Here is a 25540-nt window from a genome sequence, read left to right as displayed (position 1 = left end):
TCCGGGAATTTCTTCTCAGTATTAGGTTGCTTTTCAGGGGCTCTAAGAAACTTTTCTGTTACACCCTGGGTGTTGTCTTCTTTTTCCTTTTTTCTGGCTTTTTGCTTTTGTTTTGTTTTTTGGTCAATAAAAGTCATTAAAAGGCAGGAGCGTGGTTGGAGGGACGATGGAGCCAGGGGCTCCTCTCTCATTATTTTTCATTAGCAAAAGCAGCGCAGCCTCACCATGACCCAGAGGGAAACCTAGGAGTCGTCGCAGCCGTAAGAAGCGCAGTGACTCATATCCAGGATTCAAATGTAGTTTTAATCAGCAATCACAAACGTTTACACGAGTTTAGCAAGTTTGATCTGGAAAGAAAAATAGCTACGTCATGAGATACTGAAAATCTTGTAAGAGACAAGATTATTTTTACTAGGAAGTTAGAAAAAACTGAATAGCCATATTGAGCAAAACCTTGAGATATTCACTGTGAGAGGCGAGGCGCGTGCTTCTCGTCACAGCAGAAGCATCAGCATCCACGAGAAACACCATCAGTGGCGTGAAGGCAGACCGCCCCACGGCCGCTCAGGGTGGAACCCAAAGCCCACGCTCTCTTAAATTCTACAATGGCATGGGCACTGTCCATGTAAGGGTTTGTCAGCGACACCCCCCACACACACGTTACGCTCCCAGCGGGGACTCCATGCCAGCGTCTCTGCCGTGTTCCCGTGAAGACACAGTTTAGTGTTTACCAAGGAAGCCGAAGGTAGGAAAACGTTTATGGCCTGTTATCTGATAAGTGAACGAAACCTGAATAGGTGAGTTTACGAAAGTTTTAGGCACCACGCTTTAAGTCAGTTTTCCTACCGTCCTGAAAAATGACTCGAATGATTCTTAAATGCCATTTCCATTGTTTTGTCAGCTTCAGGCAGCGCAGATTTACCGGGTTCTAATATTTGGCTCCACACACTTCTCAATCAGCTAGGAAACCAGAAACTTTCTCACTGAATGAATGACATTGACATAGAAGCCTGACTTTTAACACAAGTTGAGGTGGGAAAGGGAGAGAGGAAACCTCTTTCTCTTCATGTTGGCAAATTTTTCTAAACTTACAAACTGTTTTCTCCCGAGTGTCAGCTGAACAGTTTAAGTAATGTGCTTTCTAGGTAACCACATAACACATGGCAAATAGTTTCTGCTTTTGGAGGCGGAACATCAACCCACTTTATACATTTCTCAGGGATAACAATGAGAATTTCTTCTTTCAAACGCGTGTGTGAAGCATGCCCTGACATTTTAAACAATTAAAGTTTTATTCCACTAAATGTAAATTTAACAGAGACAGTGAAATCTCCAACAAATTAGATTCCCCAAGACAATGAAATCTCTAAGAGTGAGATTACTACACTCCATTAAGGTGGTCAAAAGGCAATTTTCTATAAGTTTCCACCTCTCCTTCCATCTCCACACCTACAAAAACATCCACAGACAGAACAATAGTTGGTTAGTAGTAAAATCTACATGCTAAATGCTAGGTGAAAACCTTTAAAAAACAAAGCATGACAGGAGAGTTTGCAGCAAAGCAAACGTGCCCATTGGTGTCAGCCTTTAAGAAGACATGATAACAAATACACGAATAATAAACCAACTTTCTAAACCAGTTCAGTTCAGAACGCGTGCATTAGAAAGGCCAATATAACTGTTCACTATTAAAGTGTTCACTGCTTTCTATTCATTGGGTTAAATTTTAGGAATTAGAAAGTATTTAAACTTAAGGTTTCCAGCAATTTAAATTTCATTCCTGACATAAAGTGAATTCATTTCTTTCAGTGATAGCCATACAGCCCAGAAAAATTAGCCTGGAACTTTGCAATGCATTTTCTTAATTTTGTGACTGATCAAGTACTTATGAAATCAAACCAAGTCCTTGTCAAACAGGACACTATATTCTATATGCGCGTGGACACTGCAGCGCGTTTTACTAAACCCTTATTTCATTTGTGACGTGTCTTCACGTTTGTCCTCTCACTAAACTAGATGCTTTCCTGCCAAGACGGTTTGTAAATACCCAAATCCACAAAAGTAGTTGTTTCATGTACTCCTCAACTGCACCTGGAGAAAGAAGTGGGATTTGTCATGATGCCAAAGAAGAGATATTCAGTAAAATATCAAAGATGAGAGCCTGCAGTATGAAAAAGAGACACAGCGCTTTTTCTTGTGAAGAAACGTGAAGACAGAAACGCAGACGTTGGCCTTGGGGGCCGCGCCGTGACTCCTCTCTGCTAGCGGCACCGTCATTACTAGAGTTCAGTATGCTTAGTGGGCGTTTCACACAGACCTGGGGGAAAAAATTAGATGGCATCACGCTCACATTTAACATCAGCCCATAGGTCACTTACTTTCTGCAAAGCACATTCTTGTGGAAGCACATTGAAAAAAAAAAAAAAAAACTTCTGACATTTTCAAATACACACAAGTAGAGAGAATGCAGCTTATTCCGCTGCAGGCTGGTCACCCACTGCTATCCCAGGGGCACTGCCAGCCTTCCTTCCTGGAGCACCGTGAAACAAAGCCCACGGGTTGTGTCCTCCTGCCCATGGCCATGGGAGTGTTTAAGGAAAACTCGAGACAGGGCATCAGTGTGCTGGGCACTTAATCCAAGGTGCGGAGAGGCTGTGATCCATAGTACATTTCCCACTGGAAGCAAAGAATGCCAGCTCTCTAGACTGGGTGATGGATTATTCTAGCTACATAATTTATTTAAACTAGGAAATAGGCTAGCCATTGTGTTATTTTGTATCATGTATTAGCCTTGAAAGTAATTATTTTTAATATTAGAATTTACCACCCTCTTTAATGCTTGAAAATCTATACAGAAAGGTCAAAATGCTTTTACTTTAAATGCAGGCTCACCATTTCAGAATACTTGAGACCTTACTCCTTAGGTGGCCATTCAAACTGCTCATGTCACAAAATTGGTCTCATGTTTTTTTTAATGTTAAGATTTGATACCAAAGCAGAAGTGATATGTATATAAAACATATTTATGTATTTATATTTATAAACTCACTCTTCCTAATGAATACCTCCACAAACCAAAGAACCCATTCATCCATAATCTAGAGTGACATGTTTAACCTTGAGTGAAATATAGCCATCTTTTTAATCATGACCTTGTATCTTATTAAGATTTTAAAATACCATTTTTACTCCAAAACATTAAAATGACAATCTAGAGAAGCCTGGGTCAAGTGCTACAAAACATCCAACTGGGAAAATCTACTGAACTCTTATTTTCTGCCTAGGAAAAACGGAGATTCGTAAGAAAAGCCTATTACCACTATTGCTGTCTCAGGCCCCTGAAACAGAGCGCACTTGGTAACTTTTCTTCTCTCCACTGAATAAACTACAGTGGCGTATGCAGGTCCGCTTGCAAACCCACAGCACTCCACTGAGATGCTTCTCACTCATCGAAAAGATAACACATGTTTATGAAAATCTCAGGGAAGTATTATTTTTAAAGCCAAACACAGTCATCTTAATTTAACATGTTTTCTCCATTATTCCCCATTTATCTGTGTATAGGGGTGGGCCTTATATTTTAAACAATCATACATGTGTTAATTAACTAGATGGATGGACACATCAAATCACCATGATGCACACTTAAATACCTTACAGAAATCTCCCACGTCATTTATACCTCTAAAGCTGAAATGCTGACATCTGTGAATGTGCACTGATCTGCTCCCATGCTAACTATTACAAATACAGTGAAAAGGTCTACCTTAACTAGAAAAAAAGCAAAAATCTCTGTCACACACACAAATATATAAGGTGTATATAAAGTATATTAACCTTCCAACCAAACTTCTAGTTCTAAAAATGTCTATCTTTGAAAAGATCATTAATCTCCCTAAAAGCAATGTAGATATTTTACGAGCCCTCAGGACAGTGTTTGTTCATAGTATATAGGAAAAGTATTGGTTAATGTAGTTTCATAACCTCCGTTACACACTTGCGCGCACACACACACATACACACATACACACGGTCATCTCTTTAAAGCATCATTTAAACGTGCAGAGGGATCGCAGCAAAGCTGTGGTAGAACAGGATAAAACAAAGCCTCATCTTTTCAGAACAGAGGCTGACCCTCATGCTGCCATAGGAAACTTGCTGTGCTTGTATTTCAAAGCACATGAAAAAAGCATCTGGAGTTTCTATATGATACGAGAGCCTCACCTTTTACACAGCTTTCTAAAACCATCCCGTATGTTAAAACATACTATTTCTTTGTTGGCTGCAATCATGCATTAGGATTATTCTCATTACTTTGTCACTTTAGCTTTTTCCTGAGAATAATTTTTAAGTTTGGAAACCCCTTGACCTTGTTATGTGGTTTACTTACTTCAATGATGGCGCGGTGGGGGAGGGGGCAATTAGGAGGGGCGGGGACTCTTGCCTCTTTTTAGAATTAATGGATTCCTAGTTTTTATTTATAAATTGTTTAGAGTACCCATAAGTATGTTTCACAGAGGAACAGCCTGAAAAAGCTCACTCCACTTTACTAGGTAGCAGCCATGTGGCAGAGAAGCCTCTGGAGTGGTTCGTTACCTTGCTTTCTCAATAGGTCTGGTGCACTGATACTTACGTTTACAATGTAAACACTTAATCAGTCTTTTAAAAATCGATGCTATTAAGAATGACTTGATCATGTTTTATTTTACACTAGTAATACCGCACATATCTCAAGTTCACGCTTTACACTGTATTTTGTTTAGGATACTATTAATTTTTATGTCCAATTATAAATATACGGAAGGAATGAAGAGATAGTTAATATAATGGAAATTAAGCCGAACTGCTGCACTTGGAAACAGTGTTTCCTCAGAATCTTATTATTTGAAGCAACTCCTGCCATAAAGAGTTGGCGAAACTTTCTAGAGACTTCCATAACATCTGAGCAGGTACTCATATAGCAAAGACGATTATGACAAGCCCAAACCCTTGGAGGAAAAACAGGAAAACAAACGTTCCCAATCCCATTCATTACACTTTTGTTTAGATCCTAACAGACACATTCATCTCTGAATTGCTTGAAAACCCTCAAAAATACCTTCTCTGGGAAATTGTGATGATGTGAAGTTCGCTCCCATTATGTGACATTCACTACTTACAACAGCACATATCCAAAATCAATAGAAAAAGCTCTAGAATTCCTGCCTATATTCTGACTATATCACTTCACTTTGCCCTGCAAACCCCCAGCCAAACTGGATTTTAAACAGAGAACAACCCCATCAGCTACTCAGTAAGAAAACTTGGTCATGTTAATAGAAATCTATTACGTTCTTGTTCAATAACTTCGATGACAAACATATATCTTCAAATTGCAGTAACTATTATTTTAAGGACTTTGGCACTAAATTTGATTCTATGGATGCAGGTATATTATATTTTTTTTAATTATATTTAATTATAAACAATTGCTAACTGCTAAACATCTGAAGCGTCCATAATTGCATAAAAGTATTTCCCCAGCTTTCAATCATCATTTCCATATATGACACTCATTTCTTCAAAGATATCTGAAGACAATGTGCAACCTGTCCTACACCCTTTAAAGTATCAAAATGACAGAGGCTAAAAGGCGTGTGTTTAAGCGGGGGGAGCGGGGGGTCCGGGGTGATCCTGTGTTTCAGCTCTGTATACAGGAAATAACGTTTTGGTAGTGTTTTCTAGCTTCTGGTTGTGTGTATGTATGTGTTCACACATACGAATCAAATATTATTTTCTACACCAGAAAAAGAATGTTTTAAGAAGTAGATATTTGGGGAAAGGAACTTGAAAAAAAAAATTCCAGCACCAAATAAACCAACAGGAAAAGATTAGAAATTTCTTACTAAAGAGACCCCACTCTCTCTTGGGGCAGGTGAGCAGGCAAGTCATAAAGAAATCCTTCCCTGGTCCAGGGTGGAGAACTCAGCTCTAAAAGTTTAAAAGGAGAAGTGCTTTGGATGCCAGCAGGGCTGACCAAGCCTCTGCTCCTTCCCGGCTGGAAGTCAAGCATGTTTGAATTCACTTAAAAACGTTGAGGAGCAGAAGTACAAGCAACAAGGCCTCGCAGCCTTGCTTCTGCTCACACGGAGTCCTCTCTGATTCATCCGAGGCCGGTGGCAGGGAGACAGAGGCTCGGTTTGAAAAAAATAAAAACAAGCTGCTGAGCGGGAGAGGGGTGGGCCTGGGAGAGGGCGCATGCAGCATCAGACACAGTACCTGACTTTCCACCGCACAGTGCGTCAGCGAGCTGGTGTGCCTCCTGGGTGACAAGCGAAAATATTTCATCTTCGAACTCTTCTATTATAGTCTCGCACTGCAGAAAAAGAACACCACCAGATGTGGATAGATGTGCGCTCACAGGACACCTTGCTAGGAAGGACTTGTTACAGTTTTATTAGCTAAAAACATCATGTTACCAAGGTGGTCCATTTTCATCAGCCCTTTTGGTTTAAAACATCATTGCATTGGATGAACCCTCTCCCTAGAATGCTAATTGCATCATTTTCCCCAAGACTCAGCTGACTGATTAGTCGTGTTGAAAGACGAGGGTAAGGCAGGAAAATGGTTCTTCGTATTTGTTTCTCTTCCTCAAACTGGAATGGAATGCAAGGAACAGGAGGGGGGGCGCTCCCACTTATGGAGCTGAAAAGTGTTCGCTTTTTTGGTGGGTTTTTGTTTTTTTGGAAACTTTAAAGAACATGGCTCCTTAAAATGGTTAAACCAGTTTCCTTTATATTTAACATAACAATCCATTTTGCGGTTGTAAAGCAGGATCTGAAATGTGAAAACAATTAAGCTTTCTCAGCAATGAACACACAAACGCATCTTTCATTGCCCTCTGGATAACAGCTTGTCAGTCACTCGGGGAAACTTTCTTTTCTAACAGTTACAGATCCATCTATAATTTCACTTTGCTCCCCCAACCCTCTGCCCCCAAATATGACATTTCTGAAAAGAGGGTGCTCAAATGTACCCATGCCTCTGAAACCCTTGAATTCTGACTGGAGTATGTGTCTGCCTTGGGGAAACACAAGCTTACACTCTTAGGAACTGTAATGCTAAATGGTGTTCACTGGAGACTTGGAACTCATTTTCCGAGTTCATTAAGTGAGACTCAAAAAAATTTTAAATGGCATTTAAAAATATTTAACGTCCGCTATCACGTGTTTATGGAAGACCTGTGAAATACAAGCACTTTCCTCTCTGCAGTCCCCACGCTCTAGCATCTCCAGCCCTGGAATTACTGCCTTGATTTTCTAATTAAAACGAAATCTTCCAAAGTCAGCTGCCGCCCTTCTATCAGGGGGTAGGCATGTCTGACATTTTGGCCACCGCGTGAATCACAGACATTTCTTAAATAGGCTTTCCCATCACTGGATCTGACTCAACAGCGAAAGTGAAATGAAATCTCTTGCCATATATCTGGTAGGCACATTCTGAGCCAGAGGCCACCATTCAAGTAGAGCAAACATTATGAAGGGAGGAAATGGGCCACAAGGCCGACGGTCATACCTAAGCCTTTGTTTCACCGAGTCTGTGCTAAAATAGTTGAATTAACTCCGGAGGAGAGAGAATTCTCCCTCTTCTGTGAAGCCTGAGAAAAAAGTGATGTGCGTCATTCTCCCTCCATCGCGTGGCTATCCATATTTGAAAACAGCACTCATTTTAACTTAGATTTTAATCTCAGAACCACAGCCCCTGTGCCTGGCACAGGAGCCTGTACAAGAGCTGCCCACCCATGGGACCGAGTCCCCTTCCCCACCATCCCGGGAGCAAAGCAGCCTGCAAACGGTGCCTCCAAGTCACTGGGACTTGTAACGCACTTCCTGGAAAATATCATTTAAGTTTCTCCACGGAGATGAAAATACCACGGCCCCCCAGTGATGCGAAAGGCAAGTCACTGAGCGCCTGGTTAACGCGGAGCAAGCAGCAGAACAAGGCTAACAGGCAACATTTTAACCCGCCTGTCTCAAAACTCAACAAAATCCCAAACAGCAAGAAATTTCTTTAAAGTACCAAAAACACGTTCACGGAGCATAGAATTCCTCTGCGGAAAAAGAGCTTACCGCGAATTTCAACGGTCTGTAAGCATCTGAATAAAAATAGAATTTTTTAAATTCTTGGTATATTTTGTCTCCTTTCCTCGGAGCAAATCTCTTGAAAGTCCTCTCCTTGGTCACGGGGTCTTCTTCGAGTCTGTAGTCATTCATGCGCTCGCACACTTTGTCCAGGAGGTCTGCGAGGAATGCCTCCGACTGGGCTAAGGGAATCTATGAAGAAAGAAACAAAACCAAAAAAGGCAGGAAACTTGACTTAATGTTAGTGTTACTTAAGAGCCATTGCCCTGAACGCACGTGGCAGCCCCCCCCCCCCACTACCACCTCACGCGCGCAGTCTTCCTGTCTGGTTACTGCCCAGCTACATTATTTACAGCCTTTAAGAGGTTAGCTTCAATTCCGGTTTTTAACAGGTGCCTATGTTTGAAAGTGATCACAAGAGAAACTTCTAATCAAACTAGCAACTATCCTTCCACAGGAGATAATTTCTGAAAATCACGGAGCATGCAGAAGAAGGCTCTGAGCCACAGAGAAGGGCTGTTATTATCTATTTACTTGCGAGAAACCGATAGACAGGAGCCGGGGCGCGGGGCCTCTCTGCGGCCGCGCACCTCGCGAGCTGGGCCCAGGCCCGGGCTCGCGCTCCGCAGCGGCCTGGCCTCTCGGCGGCCGCCGGGGTCCTGGGCAGGGCCGGGAGCCGCGTGGCGGGGAAAAGCCGGGCGGACAGCCTGTCCCCGCTCGCGGGGCGCGGGCGCGTCGTCTTTGGAGCAGCCGGTGCGGGGGTCCGCGCGCCCCTCTCCCTCCGGAATCCGGCGAGGATTCAGGGGACCCTGTGACCACCACGTCCGCCCCGCGCGGGGGTCAAAGAGCACCCCGCGCCCTTGGTAACAGGGACAAAAAAAACAAACCCACCCTACTCGGGGGCCGCCTAGACAGGTCAAGGTGCAGGAGGCCGCGTCCCCGCGGCTCCTTCCGGAAGGGGGCGGGGACCCGCCAAGGGCGCCGCGGGCGCGCCGCGGCCCCGGCCTCCGCGGGCCTTTCTGCCTCTCCACCCTCTGCTGATCAAAGTAGGAAGTTTGCCTGACAACCGGGGTGAAAGGGGCCGGACCACAAATGAACTCGATTTCGGCGCTGTGCATATACCGCGCCTCCATTGTCCCCCTTTCAGACGCAGTGTGAACCCTTCCGGTAACGGCGACCGCGCGGCGCTCACGGGCGCGCTCCGGGCGCACAAAGGCCCCGCGCCCCGCCCGCCGCCCGCGCCCCGCGCCCCGCGCCCCTGAGCGCAAGCCTGCTTGCAGCCCCGACCGCGCCGGCGGCCCTGCGCTCACCCCCAGTCCCAGCAAGGAGCCAACTATGCGCGGGGACAGGGCACCGCGGGAACTTTCCACCGCCCCCAGCACGGGCGTGGGGGTGAAATTTCCCACCTTCTCCCGGCGAACCTGGAGACCGACTCCGAGCTGCTTTCAAGGCCCCTGCGGTCAGCTTGGCAATTAAGTCGTTTGTTCAGCTGGAGTCTACTGCAACATCCTTGATTCGCTAAAATATCGTTTTTTTAAAGGAGTGATTTTTTTTTTTCATGTCTACGATCAGAAGACCCTTTAAAAAGTAGCTGAAAGTGCACTATAAAAACAATAAATACAAAGTAATCACACTTTTAATTGTGCCATGTAAGCCTCGTAAGTTGTAAACACAACCAAAAACATAGGTTAACCAACAAAATCTGTTTTATGGACTTACGGAGACGAAAGATTATACGTGTTGGGACTTAAAAGCTAGGAAAGAGAAGTCAGTTCTAAATTACAATTAGTCAAGCAGATCGTGAACAGAATGAGTATGGTCTTCATTCTGCCGGGAGAGTGCTGCTGTGTCTTTCCTGGTCTGGTCCATATGAAGAGGCTCCTAGCACTTTCTGGATGTCAACAAAGCGGCACTTTCACCTCCAAGTGAAGAGCTGGCGCTTTCGTTTAGAAATCTGTCATCAGGAATGCCTTCTCTCTGCCCCTCCCTAGTCCTCTCCCCAGTCCCCAGTCTCAGCGTAAGCATTGGGGAGACGCTGTCACTGAAAAGAGAGGCTCTGCGCGCTGGAGGGTGCTCTTGGAACCCTGGACGAATTCACCACACTGGTTCCCGTGGCGCCGAGACCACTTTCGAAATCCTTTTTTAAAACATATCTGACTTTCTGAGCGGCGTAGGAAAACCCTGAGTATATAAGATCTGAACAAATCAGAACGTTAAAAACGTGAGACCTTCCACAACTTACTTTTGAGAGCCATTTTATTTATTTCCTGGTTGGCGCTTTTTAAAAACAAAACAAAAAACCATAGCCACGTGATAACTTTCTACGAAACAGGATTGTTTTTCTTGTTTTGAAATTGGGATTTCGTATGTCCCAATAGAGTAGTGTTGCACCAGTTTTAACACAAATATGTGGTATCCAGGGATCAACACGTGAGTTTTGTGGATTTCATACACCTTTGAAGGCTAGCTGGCTTTTTGATGTAATTAGCTGGTTCTTTCTAGTAAACGTTCTTTAATAGAAAGAGTAGGACGTGTTGCTGGCAGAGAGCTCAGAAAATGCCCTTTTACAGTCTTCACTGAGAGCAAGAAAAAACACACAGCAGGAGACGAGTAGAGTTCCTTCCACAGGAATACTTTTTTTTAAATTGACCTAAAATCCCAATCAACGCATCTGATTTTGTGAGAAAATTTTAAAGAAAAAGATGCTTATGCATGTCAACTCTTTATACGTTTATTAAAATGCACACAATTAGGGTTTAACATGATTCCACTTTTAAAATGCACACAATTAGGGTTTAAAATGATTCCACTTAGCTGAACTACTTTCACTAAATTTAAAGACTGTTTGGGGAATAATTGAGGCTTTTTCTCCCCTCAAAGTGTTTTGATTTTAAGAGTGCAATAAGTATTGAGACAAGTGGAATAAAACTGAGGCTTTCTTTCTATACTATGAAGATTTTGAATAGTACTTGTCAATAAAGCAACTCCTATTGTAGTCTTAGGGGAGCGTTGCCTCCGTCCTGGAAGGAGGGTCTCAGAGATACTAACCTCATTAAAATATGAATGAAAAAGGCCGCCATCATTGTATCGGGAGAAAACTGATTCACCGGCCATTACTTTTACACATGGACTCATTTGGTGTAAGTTATAAATACAAAAACAATCCGTTACGATTTCGTTGCTGTCTCAGTGCACTCTCAGAGTAAAATCCTAACTTTTCTCTTTCTGAAACCTAGCTATGACTCTTTTTTTTTTTTTTTTTACCTTTAGGCCCCTTCTGACCATGTGCTTGTTCTGTGAGCAATGACATGGGGGTGGGAGGAGGTACTCATATTCCAACTTGAAAACAGAAAAAGGTAGCTGAAAGTTTGGGGTTCAGTTTCTCTAGAAAGCTGGAGTTAGGGAATTATTCGAGACCACTATGACAACACTTTAATAACAGTCAATTACAGGGTGCTTTCCGTGTTTGCTCATTACTATGTCTCTGTTAATCTTGTAGCAAATTTCTTGCTTGATAGCTATCACAATCAGGCAGCGATACAATTACCTTATGGTGTATAGTCGGACGTGAAAACTGTCCTTGTGGTATGCTGTCTCCTTCATAACAGTCTGACAATCTCAAATAAATCTTACTTATCTGGATGCTTATTTTGGAATGCCCCTGAGATAGGAAACCAGCACTTAGCCTGCTTAGTTTCACATTGTTGCAAAGGTTTTCTTTCTAGAGGTGTCGTTAATATAAAAAATTTAATTGCATTATAGAAAATATTACATCTACTTTAATCACTAACTTTTCATCCATAAAAATACTGAAATCACTTCTGATATTAGTTAAAAGTCAATATTTAGAAGTGAAAATTCAAACCTCCTTTGCTTTAGGCTACAATAGGGAGAGCATGAATTCAGAAACTCTTGTAAGTTGATGAGATATATAATTAGCTTTTATGTTAATTGACTGCTATGAGTTTGTTGTGTGACACTTCTTCATATAATATGCAAATAGCATTGACTGTTTAGTTTTATTGGACAATATAATTAGAAATCTAAAGAAGCTCATTTCGATGAAGAATAATAAAGGTTGATAAATTTTCCAGTGTTCTGTATATCAGAAAAAAATGAATCCCATCTGAACTTAATCAATAAGAGAGATTTTAAGCAGCCTTTGTTCAGAGAGCCAAAGCCAGCCAACATATAACAGAATTAATATTAGCTTTTTCAGCTACATAAATTTGATGTTAAAACAGGTGAATTTGTGCAATCAATAAAACCTTGGGGGCAAAAATACAAAGACTGCAGCACAACTTACCACAAATGATGCAATAAATTTATGAAAACAACATCACAATTTTGCCTCCTTTAATCTGAATACTGAGAGAAAGTCATTATTTGAAATAAATGTTTTGCAAGTGTTTCCTATTTTTATTCCTGGACATATTATGTCAACATAAAGTATATGCTCAGATTGTGAGGAAAATAGAAATAATAAAAAGGATAATGTGATTTGGGGGGAAATTTTTCCTAGAATTCAAAACTATTAACATTTCAATCACATTTAAAAAAAAAGTCTGGAGCCTGTTTTCAGCTAAACAACGTAGAAACCTTGAAAGTATAGAAAAATTGCATACTGGATCGCTGTTAATGAACTCCAAATGGGAGTCATTGAGCTCAATTTGACTTCCTAAAGTTAAAAAATATATGCTTTCTTTTCATTATTAAATAGAAATTGGCACTGCCATTTGATTTCTCATCTTCAAAAGTATTCTATTTATTAGTCTTGTAAGAAAGTTTACTTTTCAAACATTTTTAGGTGAACTGAAATACAACTCTCCATGTGAAAAAGGTTACAATTTTTCAATCTCTGTTAAAAATCACTCTAAGAGAGGATTTACGGCGACCTTTTCACGCTCCTTCTGAGCTTTGACCTCTGCTGGCTTACCCCGGAAGGATTTTGCAGATTAGAAAAAAAGTAATAGAAGACAGTGACCGTGCTCAAAAGGGCAAAGGCAGGAAGAGCTGCCGCGGTGACAGGGGCGATGGGAACGTGTCCATTCAGCCAACAGTATTTATTCAGCTCCGTCTCCGCACCAGACAAACTTACCTCTCTGATTCAGCCTTTTTAAAGGGGACTTTCTTGTGATTCTGAATAAAAATTCAAAGAAATACTTGAAAAAGACTGCCTGGAAGAGAGCCAGTAAACCCCAGTGGATGATAATATGACTGCCTGTCTATCAGTTTAGCTAAAGATAACATAAATAGACATCCGTGTCCTTATGCTACAATTTTCTCCCCCCACCTCCGAAAGCTGCGTCACCATCTTGCTTCTGAAAACACAATAGGTTTCCATTCCTAACCATTTCTGCAAACTGCTTTCCTGGAACAGAAGTGAAAAGTCACCTCCGGGAGCCCTGTTGTGGCATTTCCCGGTTGCATCATGCCTGTGAGATCTCCTTTGGAAGTCTCAGCTCTCAGAGGAAAAGGACGAAGACTGGGATCAGTTCAGAACCTCGAGTTTCATCTCCCTCATTGCGGAAACATGCGCACACAGACGTTCCCGCTGGCCGCAGAGGAAACCCTTTCTTTGAAAATAGTTTTAAACAGAAAAAGTAACACGTTCACTTGCTTTTTTTTTTAATCGGAAAAGAACAAAAGCATAAAGTAAAAAGTAAGAAGGATGCCTCCCCTAGACCCTATAGCCCAGCTCTCCCTCCTGCAGAGACACTCTTGGTGCACTCTATGTGAGTGAATGTGTGTGCATGTGTGCACGTATGTGCGTGCAGGTCTGTGTGTCTGTGTGTGTCCTCGGTGCCTGTGTGTCTGTGTGTGTCTATGTGTGCGTGTGCCCATGTGCATGTGCGTCTGTTCTCACGCGTGCCTGTGTGTCCCTGTGTGTCTGTGTGTGCTTGTGCGTATGTGCCTGTGGGTCTGTATGCATCTGTGTGTGTCCATGGGTGTCTATGTGTGCTTGTGTGTATGTATCTGTGTGTGTCCATGGGTGTCTGTGTGTGCTTGTGTGCATGTGTCTGTGTGTCCGGGTGTATCTGTGTGTGCTTGTGCGTATGTGCCTGTGGGTCTGTATGCATCTGTGTGTGTCCGTGTGTGTCTATGTGTGCTTGTGTGTGCCTGTGGGTCTGTATGTGTCTGAGTGTCCCTGTGTGTGCATGTGTGCCTGTGTGTATGTGCCTGTGTGTGTCCACGTGTGTCTGTGTGTCCGGGTGTATCTGTGTGTGCATGTGACCCTGTGTGTATGTGTCTGTGTGTCCACGTGTGTCTGTGTGTGCTTGTGTGTGTGTGCCTGTGGGTCTGTATGTGTCTATGTGTCCCTGTGTGTGAATGTGTGCCTGTGTGTATGTGTCTGTGTGTGTCCACGTGTGTCTGTGTGTGCTTGTGCGTATGTGCCTGTGGGTCTGTATGTGTCTGTGTGTGTCCATGGGTGTCTGTGTATGCGTGTGTGCCTCCTGTGTGTGTCTGTGTGCATCCATGTGTGTCTGTGTGTGCTTGTGTGTATGTATCTGTGTGTGTCCATGGGTGTCTGTGTGTCCTTGTGTGCATGTGTCTGTGTGTCCGGGTGTATCTGTGTGTGCTTGTGTGTGTCTGTGTGTGCTTATGTGCATGTGTCTGTGTGTCCGGGTGTATCTGTGTGTGTCTGTGTGTGCATGTGTGCCTGTGTGTATGTGTCTGTGTGTGTCCACGTGTGTCTGTGTGTGCTTGTGTGTGTGTGCCTGTGGGTCTTATGTGCATGCGTCTGTGTGTCCGGGTGTATCTGTGTGTGCATGTGTATGTGTGCATGAGTGTCTCTGTATGTGTGTCCATGTGCATGTGTGTATATGTGAGTGTCCATGTGTGCACTTCTGAGCGTCCTCCTCTTTGTACAAGATCCAAGCCCAGCACAGCCCCCTGTCTTTCTCACCTGGGGATAAAAGGGCTCGGGCACATCCAGAAGGCTGCGGACAGTCTCCCCTTGGACCTCGGATGAAGGACACTCACTGCGCAGGCGGCTAAACTTAAATCCATGCAGATTCAAGATGCCCCATGTCCTGAGGACCGGTTCAAAGGGAGCTCCTGGCCAGTGTGAGCTACGGCAGAATCCCTCTGGATTGTTTGTTAAACATCAGTTTGGGGACACGTCTTACCTTATTCTATCCTGAAATAATAGTTTTGAGGGGGTGAGGTGAGTGTTTTGCCCCCTTTCCTGGTTGAGTAGCCCTGGTCTGGAGGCTCCCTTCCACGGCCCTGACGCTGCCAGGCCATCATGCTGAGGACTCAGCCACGCAGACACTGGGGCAGGAAGGCCTTAGAGACTCCCTCCCAGGTGGGGAGACTGAGGCTCCGACAGGGGTGACTCGCCAGGGCCCCACAGGGCAGAGCGATTTCAGTTGGCACACCGTTCTGCTGCCCACGAAGCAGCCAGCAGGGCCATCCCCCGGCTCCCCCAGACCTCAGGTGGTGGGGCCAGTAAAGAGGTGATTAAGGTAAAACCCTCATGCTGGGAAGGACTGCGGACAGGAGGAAAGGGAGGCAGCAGAGGATGAGCTGCTCGGATGGCATCACCGACACGATGGACGTAAATGAGTTCGAGCAAACTCTAGGAGATGGAGGAGAGGGAAGCCTGGCGTGCTGCAGTCCGTGGGGTCACAAAGAGTCGGACATGACTGAGTGACTGAACAACACAGGTAAGCTAAGGTCACCAGTCCCGAGGGCCCTGATCTGATCTGACCAGCGTCCTTACGAGCCGGGTTCAGGACACGGACACGCACAGAGGGACAGCTTGTGAGGCACGGCGGGGCGGAAGGCGGGGGAGATGGCATCGGCCGGACAGGAGAGAGGCCTCGGGAGGAACCGGCCCTGCCCACACCTGGGTCAGGATTCCCAGCCCCGGACTGCAGACAATACTTTTCTGCTATTTAAGCTGCTTGGTCCGTGGGACTTCGGCTGCCGAGCTCCTAACACAGTCCCAGACCGTATTTAGCCCTGGCCTGAAGTCTTGCGAGTGCAGCCCACGCCCAAGAGGTGGCCGGGGCTGCTCGAGGGCCTACCGTCACGAGGGGACCCAGAACAACATGAGACGCGGGCCGGCGCCCCGACGCACGTGTGCTATGATCCCGTCTGAGCCAGGGCGACCCTGCTCGGGCCTCCTCAAACACCTCCACCCTGGTCGGCACTGCCTACAGCCTACAGAGGGCCGGACCACATGCTGGCCCCCTCGCTCGCCAGAGGCCTGGCCTATAAACCTGGGAGGAAAGCCCCAGCTGCTCTCGCGTGTCTGACCAGGGCCAGTAACTGGTAGGAAGACCCTTTAAGAGTTCGGCACGACACACAGATGTAAAAGGACATGATGTCTTTCCTTCTGATGGACGCCGACTGTTTTAGCGTGTAGATTACCTTACAAGTGAAGCGGACTGAAGGAACGCAGACCGATCTCTGCAGCCTCCTAACTGGTGGGCTAGTAGACAGTCCTGGGACTCTGATCTCTGCAGCCTCCTAACTGGTGGGCTAGCAGACAGTCCTGGGACTCTGACGCAGCGCCATGAAAAGCCAGCCTGAGGACCTCTCACCGTTTTCACCCCTTCCCATCCTCTCAGAATCAGAGAGCTGCCAGCCATGGGCATCCAGACCCGTGGCACGCAAAGTGTGGTCTGAGACCCAGCAGTCTTGGCCTCAGGACCCTGTGCCCCTGCCCAGACCTGCCGCCACTCTCCCCGTCCCCCAGCCCCTCAGGCGCTGTGTGCACAGGGAGGGGCCTCACAGCTTAGGATCCTGCTGACGCTCGGGGCGGCAGTGGCAAGAGGGGGCTGCCCGCTCTGATTTTCTATTTTCTGCTTCTGTGCTCTGCCTAAGAAAGAGCAGAGGCCGGAAGAAGGGCCATTTGTACAGAGAGACTGAGTCAAAGGCTTGTCCTTAGAGATGCGTGTGGGGTGACCTGCAAAGAGGCCTGGATCCTCAGACCAGACAGCGCCTCTGGGTGGACCTCACCCGCCCCCCCACCCCCAACATTACCATGATGAGCGCTGAGCTGAGTGAGACAGCAGGTCACAAGTGAGCAGACCGGGCCCAGGGCACTGATCTTTCATGCACAAGCAGAGAAAACCGAAGGGGCCAAGGAGGCTACAGTGAGGGGCACAGCCTTCCTGGACGCCTGTCTTGAGGGGAGATTACAAGGCTGAACACTGAAAGCAAAAATGAGCTCATTCTCCATGGCATTATTTTTCTCTCATGCAGTTCTGGCCTTCCCTCTGTTCTGCAAACCCACACCAGGAGGGAGGATCCAGTGTAACTCTGCTGGGAGGTCCTGGTGCCAGGAGGAGCGTCCCAAGCTGGAGTCCATGTCACGGCACACCCTCCTGCCCCAGCCCGGCACCCAGGCCATGGAGTAAAAAAAGCAGAACAGAAAAGGGTTGTGTTTTCTCTGATGCGCCAAACTCAGCTCACCCAACGCTAGCAGCGTGAGAACAGCTTTAACATGACACTTGAGGTCCTGCATCTCCTCCTGGCTCGGAAGTTCCTTTGTCTCAGAAACCAAAAAAAAAAAAAAAGAAAAAAAGCGTGGGGACTTCCCTAGCTTCCTGCCTAGCTATTTCAAATTCCAAAAGATGATGCTGTGAAAGTGCTGCACTCAATATGCCAGCAAATCTGGAAAACTCAGCAGTGGCCACAGGACTGGAAAAGGTCAGTTTCGTTCCAATCCCAAAGAAAGGCAATGCCAAAGAATGCTCAAACTACCACACAATTGCACTCATCTCACATGCTAGTAAAGTAATGCTCAAAATTCTCCAAGCCAGGCTTCAACAGTACATGAACCAAGAACTTCCAGATGTGCAAGCTGGATTTAGAAAAGGCAGAGGAACCAAAGGTCAAATTGCCAACATCCGCTGGATCATGGAAAAAGCAAGAGAGTTCCAGAAAAACATCTGCTTTATTTACTATGTCAAAGCCTTTGACTGTGTGGATCACAACAAATTGTGGACAATTCTTAAAGATATGGGAATACCAGACCATATTACCTGCCTCCTGAGAAATCTGTATGCAGGTCAGGAAGCAACAGTTAGAAACAGACATGGAACAACAGACTGGTTCCAAATTGGTGAAGAAGTACATCAAGGCTGTATATTGTCGCCCTGTTTATTTAATTTATATGCAGAGTAATCTGGACTGGATGAAGCACAAGCTGGAATCAAGATTGCCGGGAGAAATATCAATAACCTCAGATATGCAGATGACACCACCCTTATGGCAGAAAGTGAAGAGGAGCTAAAAAGCCTCTTGATGAAAGTGAAAGAGGAGAGTGAAAAAGCTGGTTTAAAACTCAACATTCAAAAAACGAAGATTCTGGCATCCAGTCCCATAATTTCATGGCAAATAGATGGGGAAACAATGGAAACAGTGAGAGACTTTATTTTCTTGGACTCCAAAATCACTGCAGCCATGAAATTAAAAGACACTTGCTCCTTGGAGGAAAAGCTATGACAAACCTAGACAGCACATTAAAAAGAGAGACATTACTTTGCCAACAAAGGTCTTTCTAGTCAAGGCTATAGCTTTTCCAGTAGTTGAGTATGGATGTGAGAGTTGGACCTAAAGAAAGCTGAGCACCAAAGAATTGATGCTTTTGAACTGTGGTGTTGAAGAAGACTTGAGAGTCCTTTGAACTGCAAGATCAAACCAGTCAATCATAAAAGAAATCAGTCCTAAATATTCATTGGAAGGACTGATGCTAAAGCTGGAACCCCAATCCTTTGGCCACCTGATGCAAAGAACTGACTCTTTGGAAAAGACCCTGATGCTGGGAAAGATTGAGGACAGGAGGAAAAGGGGATGACAGAGGATGAGATGGTTGGATGGCGTCACCGACTTGATGGACATGGGTTTGGGAAAACTCTGGGAGGTGGTGATGGACAGGGAGGCCTGGCGTGCTGCAGTGCATGGGGTGACAGAGTCAGCCAGGACTGAGCGACTGAACTGAGCTGGCATTCTGGTGGTTAAGACTCCAAGCTCTCAGTGCAGGGGGCACGGGTTTGATCTCTGGTTGGGAACTAAGATCCCACATGCTGCGCAGCAATGCCAAAAACAGAGAAAAAGGGCACCTGATTCTGAGCCAGTCGGTCCTGGGGCGGTGACCAGATGCGTTGTAGCTTCAGGTGCAAAGGGGACCGATGATCAGTGAACCGCTGAACGGCGTAGGGAGCCACCACCCCCGGTCCAGGGGGAAGGGTCATCGGCGTTCCTGCCTTCCTGCTAATTCTTGGGTTCCAAGTCATAGCATCTCTTAAAGCCTCAAAAGAATGGATGCAAAACATGGGCCTGATGAGATCCCCAACCTCTCTCCACAGGAGGACAGAGAGGGGACTTCCCTGGGGGTCTAGTGGCTGGGAATCCACCTGCCATTGCTGGGGACACAGGTTCCATCCCTGGTGTGGGAGGATCCCACCAGCCACGGAACAGCTGGGCCTGTGAGCCACAGCTGCTGAGTCTGTGCTCTGCCACAGAAGAAGCCACTGCAATGTGAAGGCTGCCCCCCGCAAAGAGAGACCAGTGTCCGCTTGCCACAACTAGAGCAAAGCCCCGCGGTGACCAACCACCCGGCACCGCCAGGAGAAAGGTTTTAATGTAAAAAAAGAGAGACGGTTCCTACGTCAGCTTTGTTCTTGTCCCAAAGAACATTTGGCTTGTTCAGTTTGGTTTCCTCCTTGAGGGCCACCAGTGAACTTGAGTCTTCCCAAATCAAAGCCTTCACAAGCTAAGCGTGCAAGGAGGTGCTGTTCATTCAAGTGTGCAATGAGGTGCTGTTTCACTCAAGCAACCGGGCTCAGATGCAAGGGGGGAGATGCCCGCCATCTCAGTACCATGCCCGGCCCTGGCCCAGGCCCCTCTTGTGTCCCCACTGCCCCCTTGCCCCATCACAGGCCTTTCCAGGAGCCCCTGGCTCCACGACAGTCCGATCGGCCAGGTGGTGGGCGCCCATGAGAATCCACAGCCTCCTCGAAGCCCCTTCACTTCGGACATGTAGGGAGTTGCCCACATTTAAAACGAGATGAATGATTCTACTCGGAGCATTTCTGCACATGAGGTACTTTTTCTCCTGTTGGACTATTTTCTCAGGCCGTGTTCCTTAATGTAGGCTGCGGCTGCTGCTGCTGAGTCGCTTCAGTCGTGTCAGACTCTGTGCGACCCCATAGACCGCAGCCAACCAGGCTCCCCGGTCCTTGGGATTCTCCAGGCAAGAATACTGGAGTGGGTTGCCGTCGCCTTCTCCATAATGTAGGCTAACTAAGTCCTATTTGGTTTTATCTACTGATGCTTCTGGTCAGACCACGAACCCCAGTCTGCCTAACAGAGAGACACCTGTGAAAATAAACTACGAACCCAGACGGGGCAACGTTCCTCAGCGGTTTCCCTAAAGAGGAGTGGCTCCCTCCAGGCTTGAGCGCCGAGTTCCTCGGAAGCCTGCTCCAGGGAGATGGTGAGAGGAGGAACAGCTGGGGTTTATATCAGGCCTGCGGCATCGCTCAGCGCCTACGGGGCTCCACCCTGTCACAGCAGCGTCTCCACTCGGCCCCCTGCTAACGCTTCGAAAAGGAGCTGGGCCTGAGGTCATTTTGTTCCATTTGAGCCGAGCTAACGCGAAAGCTCTTTCTTCCTGATTTCTGTGCATTTGGATAAATGTTATCTTTCTGCTCTTTAATACCCAGATCTTGGAGGAGGGTTATATTTCTAAATATATTCTATATTTGTAAACTGGGAGTAAGAAACGTTCCCCTATCGCTCCCAAAGGGAAGCTGTGGGCGGGACCTGGGCCGTAGGTGGGGCCTGATCTGTGGGTGGGGCCTGGGCTGTGGGTGGGGCCTGGGACATGGGTGGGGCCGGAGTTCTGGGTGGGGCCTGGGCCGTAGGTGGGGCCTGATCTGTGGGTGGGGCCTGGGCCGTGGGTGGGGCCTGGGCTGTGGGTGGGGCCGGAGTTGTGGGTGGGACCTGGGCCGTGGGTGGAGTGAGCATTCTGGGACCTCTCCACTGGGCTCCAGGATCTCAGAGGCCACGGGCATGGCTAAACTGCACTCAGCAAGCGCGGTGCTGGGAAGCAAGACAAGTGACCCACTCTGAGGACAGGGCAAGTGCCCTACCCGTGCGGAAGCCGGAAGAACGGTGCCTGAGGAGAGGCCCACAGACCCAAGCGGTGAAATCTATCAGGCGACCGATGTTTACTGAGCACCTGTTGGGTTCCAGATACTGGGTTAGACGTGAAGAGACAGCAGTGAGCAAAATTAAGGTGGCCTCTGTCCTCCCAGAATCTGTGGTCTGGCCCCCACCTGAAATCACACAGGGCCATGTTGGCCTCGAGGTTTGTGTCCATGAGCCAAGACCGGTTTTTACATTTACAAATGGCTGGAAAAAAATCAAAAGAATATTTTGTGACACGTGAAAATGAAATGCAATTCGAATTTCAATCCCCACGGTAAATCTGTCTGGTTCTTTCCAGAAGACTCTTGCCCAGCCCTCCTCTGGCGAGCTGAGCCCCGGTGCCCCCGTGGGGTCCTGACCGCTGCCCCATCCCCCACCTGGCCCCGCCCTCTGGGTGATGTCCAGGTGCCACAGCTCCCACCACCCCAGCGTCCTTCCTGCTCTGGCGGCCACAGTGCCTCTCTCCCGGAGGACCCGACAACAGGTCTCCCGGACGTGGTACACACACATGTGTGCATACATGCATGTACACACATGGATACACATGCAGATACTGAGGGAGCCTCATGGCCCCCAGGGAGCCTGGAGCATCTTCTACCCAGGCCCTGCTCTCCTCCCACCCACAGTGATGCTCACTCTTAGAGCTTCCTGCACACTTTGATCTAAGAACCCCTCCTCCCCCCGCAACACACACGCACTACTGGGGTGGGTATTGTTTCGTATTACAGGCCAGGAAACAGAGGCCTCGAGAGATGTACTCAGTGATTTCAGGGGGCCAGGCCTGCCTCTGCCCCTGGTACCACACAGCCGGCCCCACAGCAGACACAGCAGATGTCTGTGGCTCCTGGGGCCTGCTGCCCGGGGCCTCTCCCAGTGAGATGCCCTTCTCTCCACCCACGAGGCTGTGCCTCTCCTGTCTCCTTCCACCAAGGCTGGGGCCCCATCCCACCTCCCCAGACACACCACCGAGAAGCTGGTCTCTTGCTCCAGGTCACGAAACTCGGGTGCATGCTGAAGTCAGAAGCTAGTCAGGTCCGTATGAGGCCAAAGCCTTTCTCTGAGTGCGGGGGCCAGAGGGCATGACTCCTCCCGAGCCTTCAAGGAGTGCACAGTGCCCTGGGCAGACATCTGTCACCACTGGCACCAAGCGGGGGGGCAGGGGGAGGGCAAAGCTACTGTTTGTAGCGAACAACCAGCATCAGGGGACTCAGCCTCACACCTCAGCCGTCTTTCCCAATACTCAGCATGTTGCTTTCCCTCCAAAGCTTCCAAGGAGAGAACTGCTAGAAACCGCAGACGCAAAGCTGTAGTGCATTCCGCCCAGCTTCATCGCCGAGGGCTGCGTGGTGCCCACTGCCAGTCCTGGATCCTCTTGCACTGGGAAAACGGCGCAATCCTCTAAATGCATCCCTTTATCCCTCCCCGATTGTGGAGTCGAACAATTCCGATTCAGTGGAATAAGGAGCAATTAACGGGACGAGGGATTTATTAAGGATAAGTCATGCCAGACAGTTTTGACAGCTTGTTTTGAGTGTGACAGAATTACAAAATGCATTATGTATCTAGACTTTTGTGCAGCGTCTAATTCCAGGCTTGTGAAGTTATTCTTCGCAAATGGTCTGAACCAGCCAGGAGGAGAACAGTCTCACATACTGGAAATGAACGCAAAGATCAGAGACAAAAGGTACAGGGCATTCAGCTGCAGGCCCAGACGGAGGCCAGGAAGGGGGCGAGCTTCCTGAGGGCAGTGGGGGTCAGGGTCAGGGTTTGTTTCCCTAAAGTCTTTAGTGTGATTCTGTCCACCACCCTACATGGGGCGGGATGTCCCAGCCCCAGCCCCGCTGCCTGCGGCCTTAGCAGCCTCTGAACGAGTGAACGTGAGGAGGGGCTGCAGAGGGTCCCCACCCACCCTTTGGCACCTTTGTCATCTGAGGACCCTCAGCAAAAGGACAGGGTGGGAAGGCAAACCCACTCAGTCTGGTGGAATCAGAAAGACAGAGCTGGGAGGCCCCGGGGTTGCCAAGCCTAAACCTGCAGGGGTCAAACTGTCTCTGGAAAGATAAGCTCACGTCCACACACCTGGCACCGTGAGTGCAGGAGCGTCTTTGCAGAGGTAAGGAGCTACGGTGAGGGCATATTCAGTTCGGGTGGGCCCTGATCCAGTGTGGCTGATGTCCTGCTAGGAACTGGAGGAGAGCACAGACACGCAGACAGGGGAAGGCCACATGCTGAGCGAGGCAGAGACCCGGGGGACACATCCCCAACCCAAGGAACACCAAGGACTGCGGTGACAAGAGGCAGGAAATCCACTTTTCCCCGAGTCCCCGAGAAAAAACCAACCGCCAACACCTTGGTTTTGGACTTCTGGCCTCCTGAACTGGGAGACAGTCCATCCCTGAGGCCCGGTCTGTGGTAGTTTGCGACACAAGTCTCAGAAATGAAGAGCTACTGAGTGAGTCCAGACGCCCCAGGGCAGGAGGGGCGCTGTGGACGGAGGTGCTGCGGAAGCCACACTTCCGTCTTGTCCTGGGAGGAAGGTCGACTTCCCTCGGGGATCTGAGTGGGAAAGCGGGGCGTTCCCATCCTCTTCAGGGTCCCAGGAGGACTCAGGCTGGGGAGAGGGAGCAGCCACCAGGCCGCTAGCCAGCACCAGGGGTCGGTGCCACTCCTTTTGTTTGTATTGATCAATTGAAACGCATGCGTGGCCAGAGTTTGGTTAATTAACCTTAATTCTGTGCTAAGCTACTGTAATCTTTAATTCTCTCCCATCACTTTCCGCCCTCTGATAATTATTATTTTTATCTGTCCATGGTTACTGAATCATCTGTTTTATCTCCTCTCCCCGAGGACAGTGTGGTGTTGAATCCTTCTATACGCCCAGATGCTAATGTCAGTGTTTTCTCTTGACTAATTGGACCAAGGTGCCTCTGTCTGGGTCGTATATACGGTCCAGCAGCACCAGTGATGGCAGAGGATGTGGGAGCCACGGGGCTGGGGGCTGGGGACACAGGACCAGGGGCTGGCCGTGTGCGTGGCTGCCCCAGGGTGCACAGGGCTGAGGGCGCAGAGCAGCCCTTCCAGGTCTGCAGACGTGGATGCTGGCATCACAGACTCCTTTCAGGCCCCCCTGAGCTTGCTCAGCACACGCCTGACACCACACTCACAACATCATCAGATCAAACGCCCGGATGCTCACCGGTGGCGATCCTCTTTTATTACGTTTTTATTTATTCATTTTTTAACTCTGTGGCCGAGCCGTGCAGCATGTGGGATCTTCGTTCCCTGACCGGGGATTAAACCCACTTTCCCTGAAGTGGAAGCAGGGAGTCTTAACCGCTGGACCGCCAGGGAAGTCCCTGAGTACTTTTTTTCCTTGACATTCCATCATCTTCCCAGGCTCTTCAGAAAATAGTGGAAACAGTCCCCAAACGCCTCGCAGAACGAAAGGAGAAGTGACATACCTGTCGAGCAAACATTTATTCTTTCATTTCACAGAAATTGAGAATGAACACACTATGAGCCAAATATTATGCTATGAGGTGTAGGGAACATGAGTTCAGCACAGAGCGTGTCCTTCAGGACAGAGAATACGACAGAACGCAAGCAACTAGGATCCATCACGGGCTTTAACAAACGCTCTGAAAAGCTACAGGAATACTTCGGATGTTCGGATCTTGCGAGGGAACGTCTGTGTTTCAGTTCCTGACAAATGCGTCCTTGAAAAGCTGACAACATCATTCTAATGCAACAGGGAGGGGGAGCGTGGTTTGTTTAGTAGACGGCGCTAACACAGATGACTTGCCAGAAGGAAAGAAAGCTGGACCACACCTCACACCATATCCAAAAACCGAGTTCTGAATAGACTCAACATTGAAACGTGAAAGCACAAGCTATCGGAAGAAAATTCAGAAAGCAATCAGCACAAAGATGGGGATGCAGTCTTGAACGAGATGAGACACCCAAAGGCGTCGAGAAAAGAGACTGCTTGTGGGGCAAAGGCACCAAGGCCTCAGACAGATGCCACCAAGAACTCGCGTGGGAGACGCGGAGCCAGCCGCCCTGCACGGTCACCCGGGAAATAACACGCAAGACTAACGGCCTCACAGAACACGGGTAAAGGTCACAAATGAGCAACTCAAGCACCGGAAACCTGCTTAACATCCTGGGAGCCAGTGAGGGGGAAATCGAGACGGGAGTGAGATGCCATTTTTCATATATTACCAGGAATTAAACAATGACGTCATCCAGTT

At 47.6% G+C, this 25540-nt stretch overlaps 1 protein-coding gene across 2 annotated transcripts; it reads right to left on the bottom strand.

Annotated features, from left to right (window-relative positions):
- Nucleotides 285-10075, bottom strand: CNPY1 (canopy FGF signaling regulator 1). Of its 2 annotated transcripts, XM_005679696.3 has the most exons (5): nt 9840-10075; nt 9527-9722; nt 8109-8312; nt 6259-6355; nt 285-2317 (listed from the first exon to the last, which is right to left on the bottom strand). In XM_005679696.3, the coding sequence occupies exons 3-5, from the start codon at nt 8250-8252 to the stop codon at nt 2280-2282; spliced, it is 279 nt and encodes a 92-aa protein (XP_005679753.1). In that variant the 5' UTR covers nt 8253-8312; nt 9527-9722; nt 9840-10075; the 3' UTR covers nt 285-2279. The 2 variants fall into 2 exon arrangements, with proteins under 2 accessions (XP_005679753.1, XP_017902143.1); XM_018046654.1 differs by lacking the exons at nt 9527-9722; nt 9840-10075 and adding an exon at nt 9012-9161.

This window comes from Capra hircus, chromosome 4 (assembly GCF_001704415.2).
Source record: "Capra hircus breed San Clemente chromosome 4, ASM170441v1, whole genome shotgun sequence".
In the NCBI taxonomy this organism is placed as follows: domain Eukaryota; kingdom Metazoa; phylum Chordata; class Mammalia; order Artiodactyla; family Bovidae; genus Capra; species Capra hircus.
Note: the sequence above shows the minus strand (reverse complement) of the source record. Positions and strands in the feature narration are given on the sequence as shown.

What these genes read in the sequence shown, in the direction of transcription:
- CNPY1 (XM_005679696.3), bottom strand. Translation starts at nt 8,252, where the DNA reads ATGAATGACTACAGACTCGAAGAAGACCCCGTGACCAAGGAGAGGACT. An exon ending in ACAGACCGTTGAAATTCGCG is followed by an intron (nt 6,356 to 8,108) that starts GTAAGCTCTTTT and finishes CTTTTTCTGCAG; the next exon opens with TGCGAGACTATAATAGAAGA. An exon ending in ACTGTGCGGTGGAAAGTCAG is followed by an intron (nt 2,318 to 6,258) that starts GTACTGTGTCTG and finishes TTTTTCCCCCAG; the next exon opens with GTCTGTGTGAAACGCCCACT.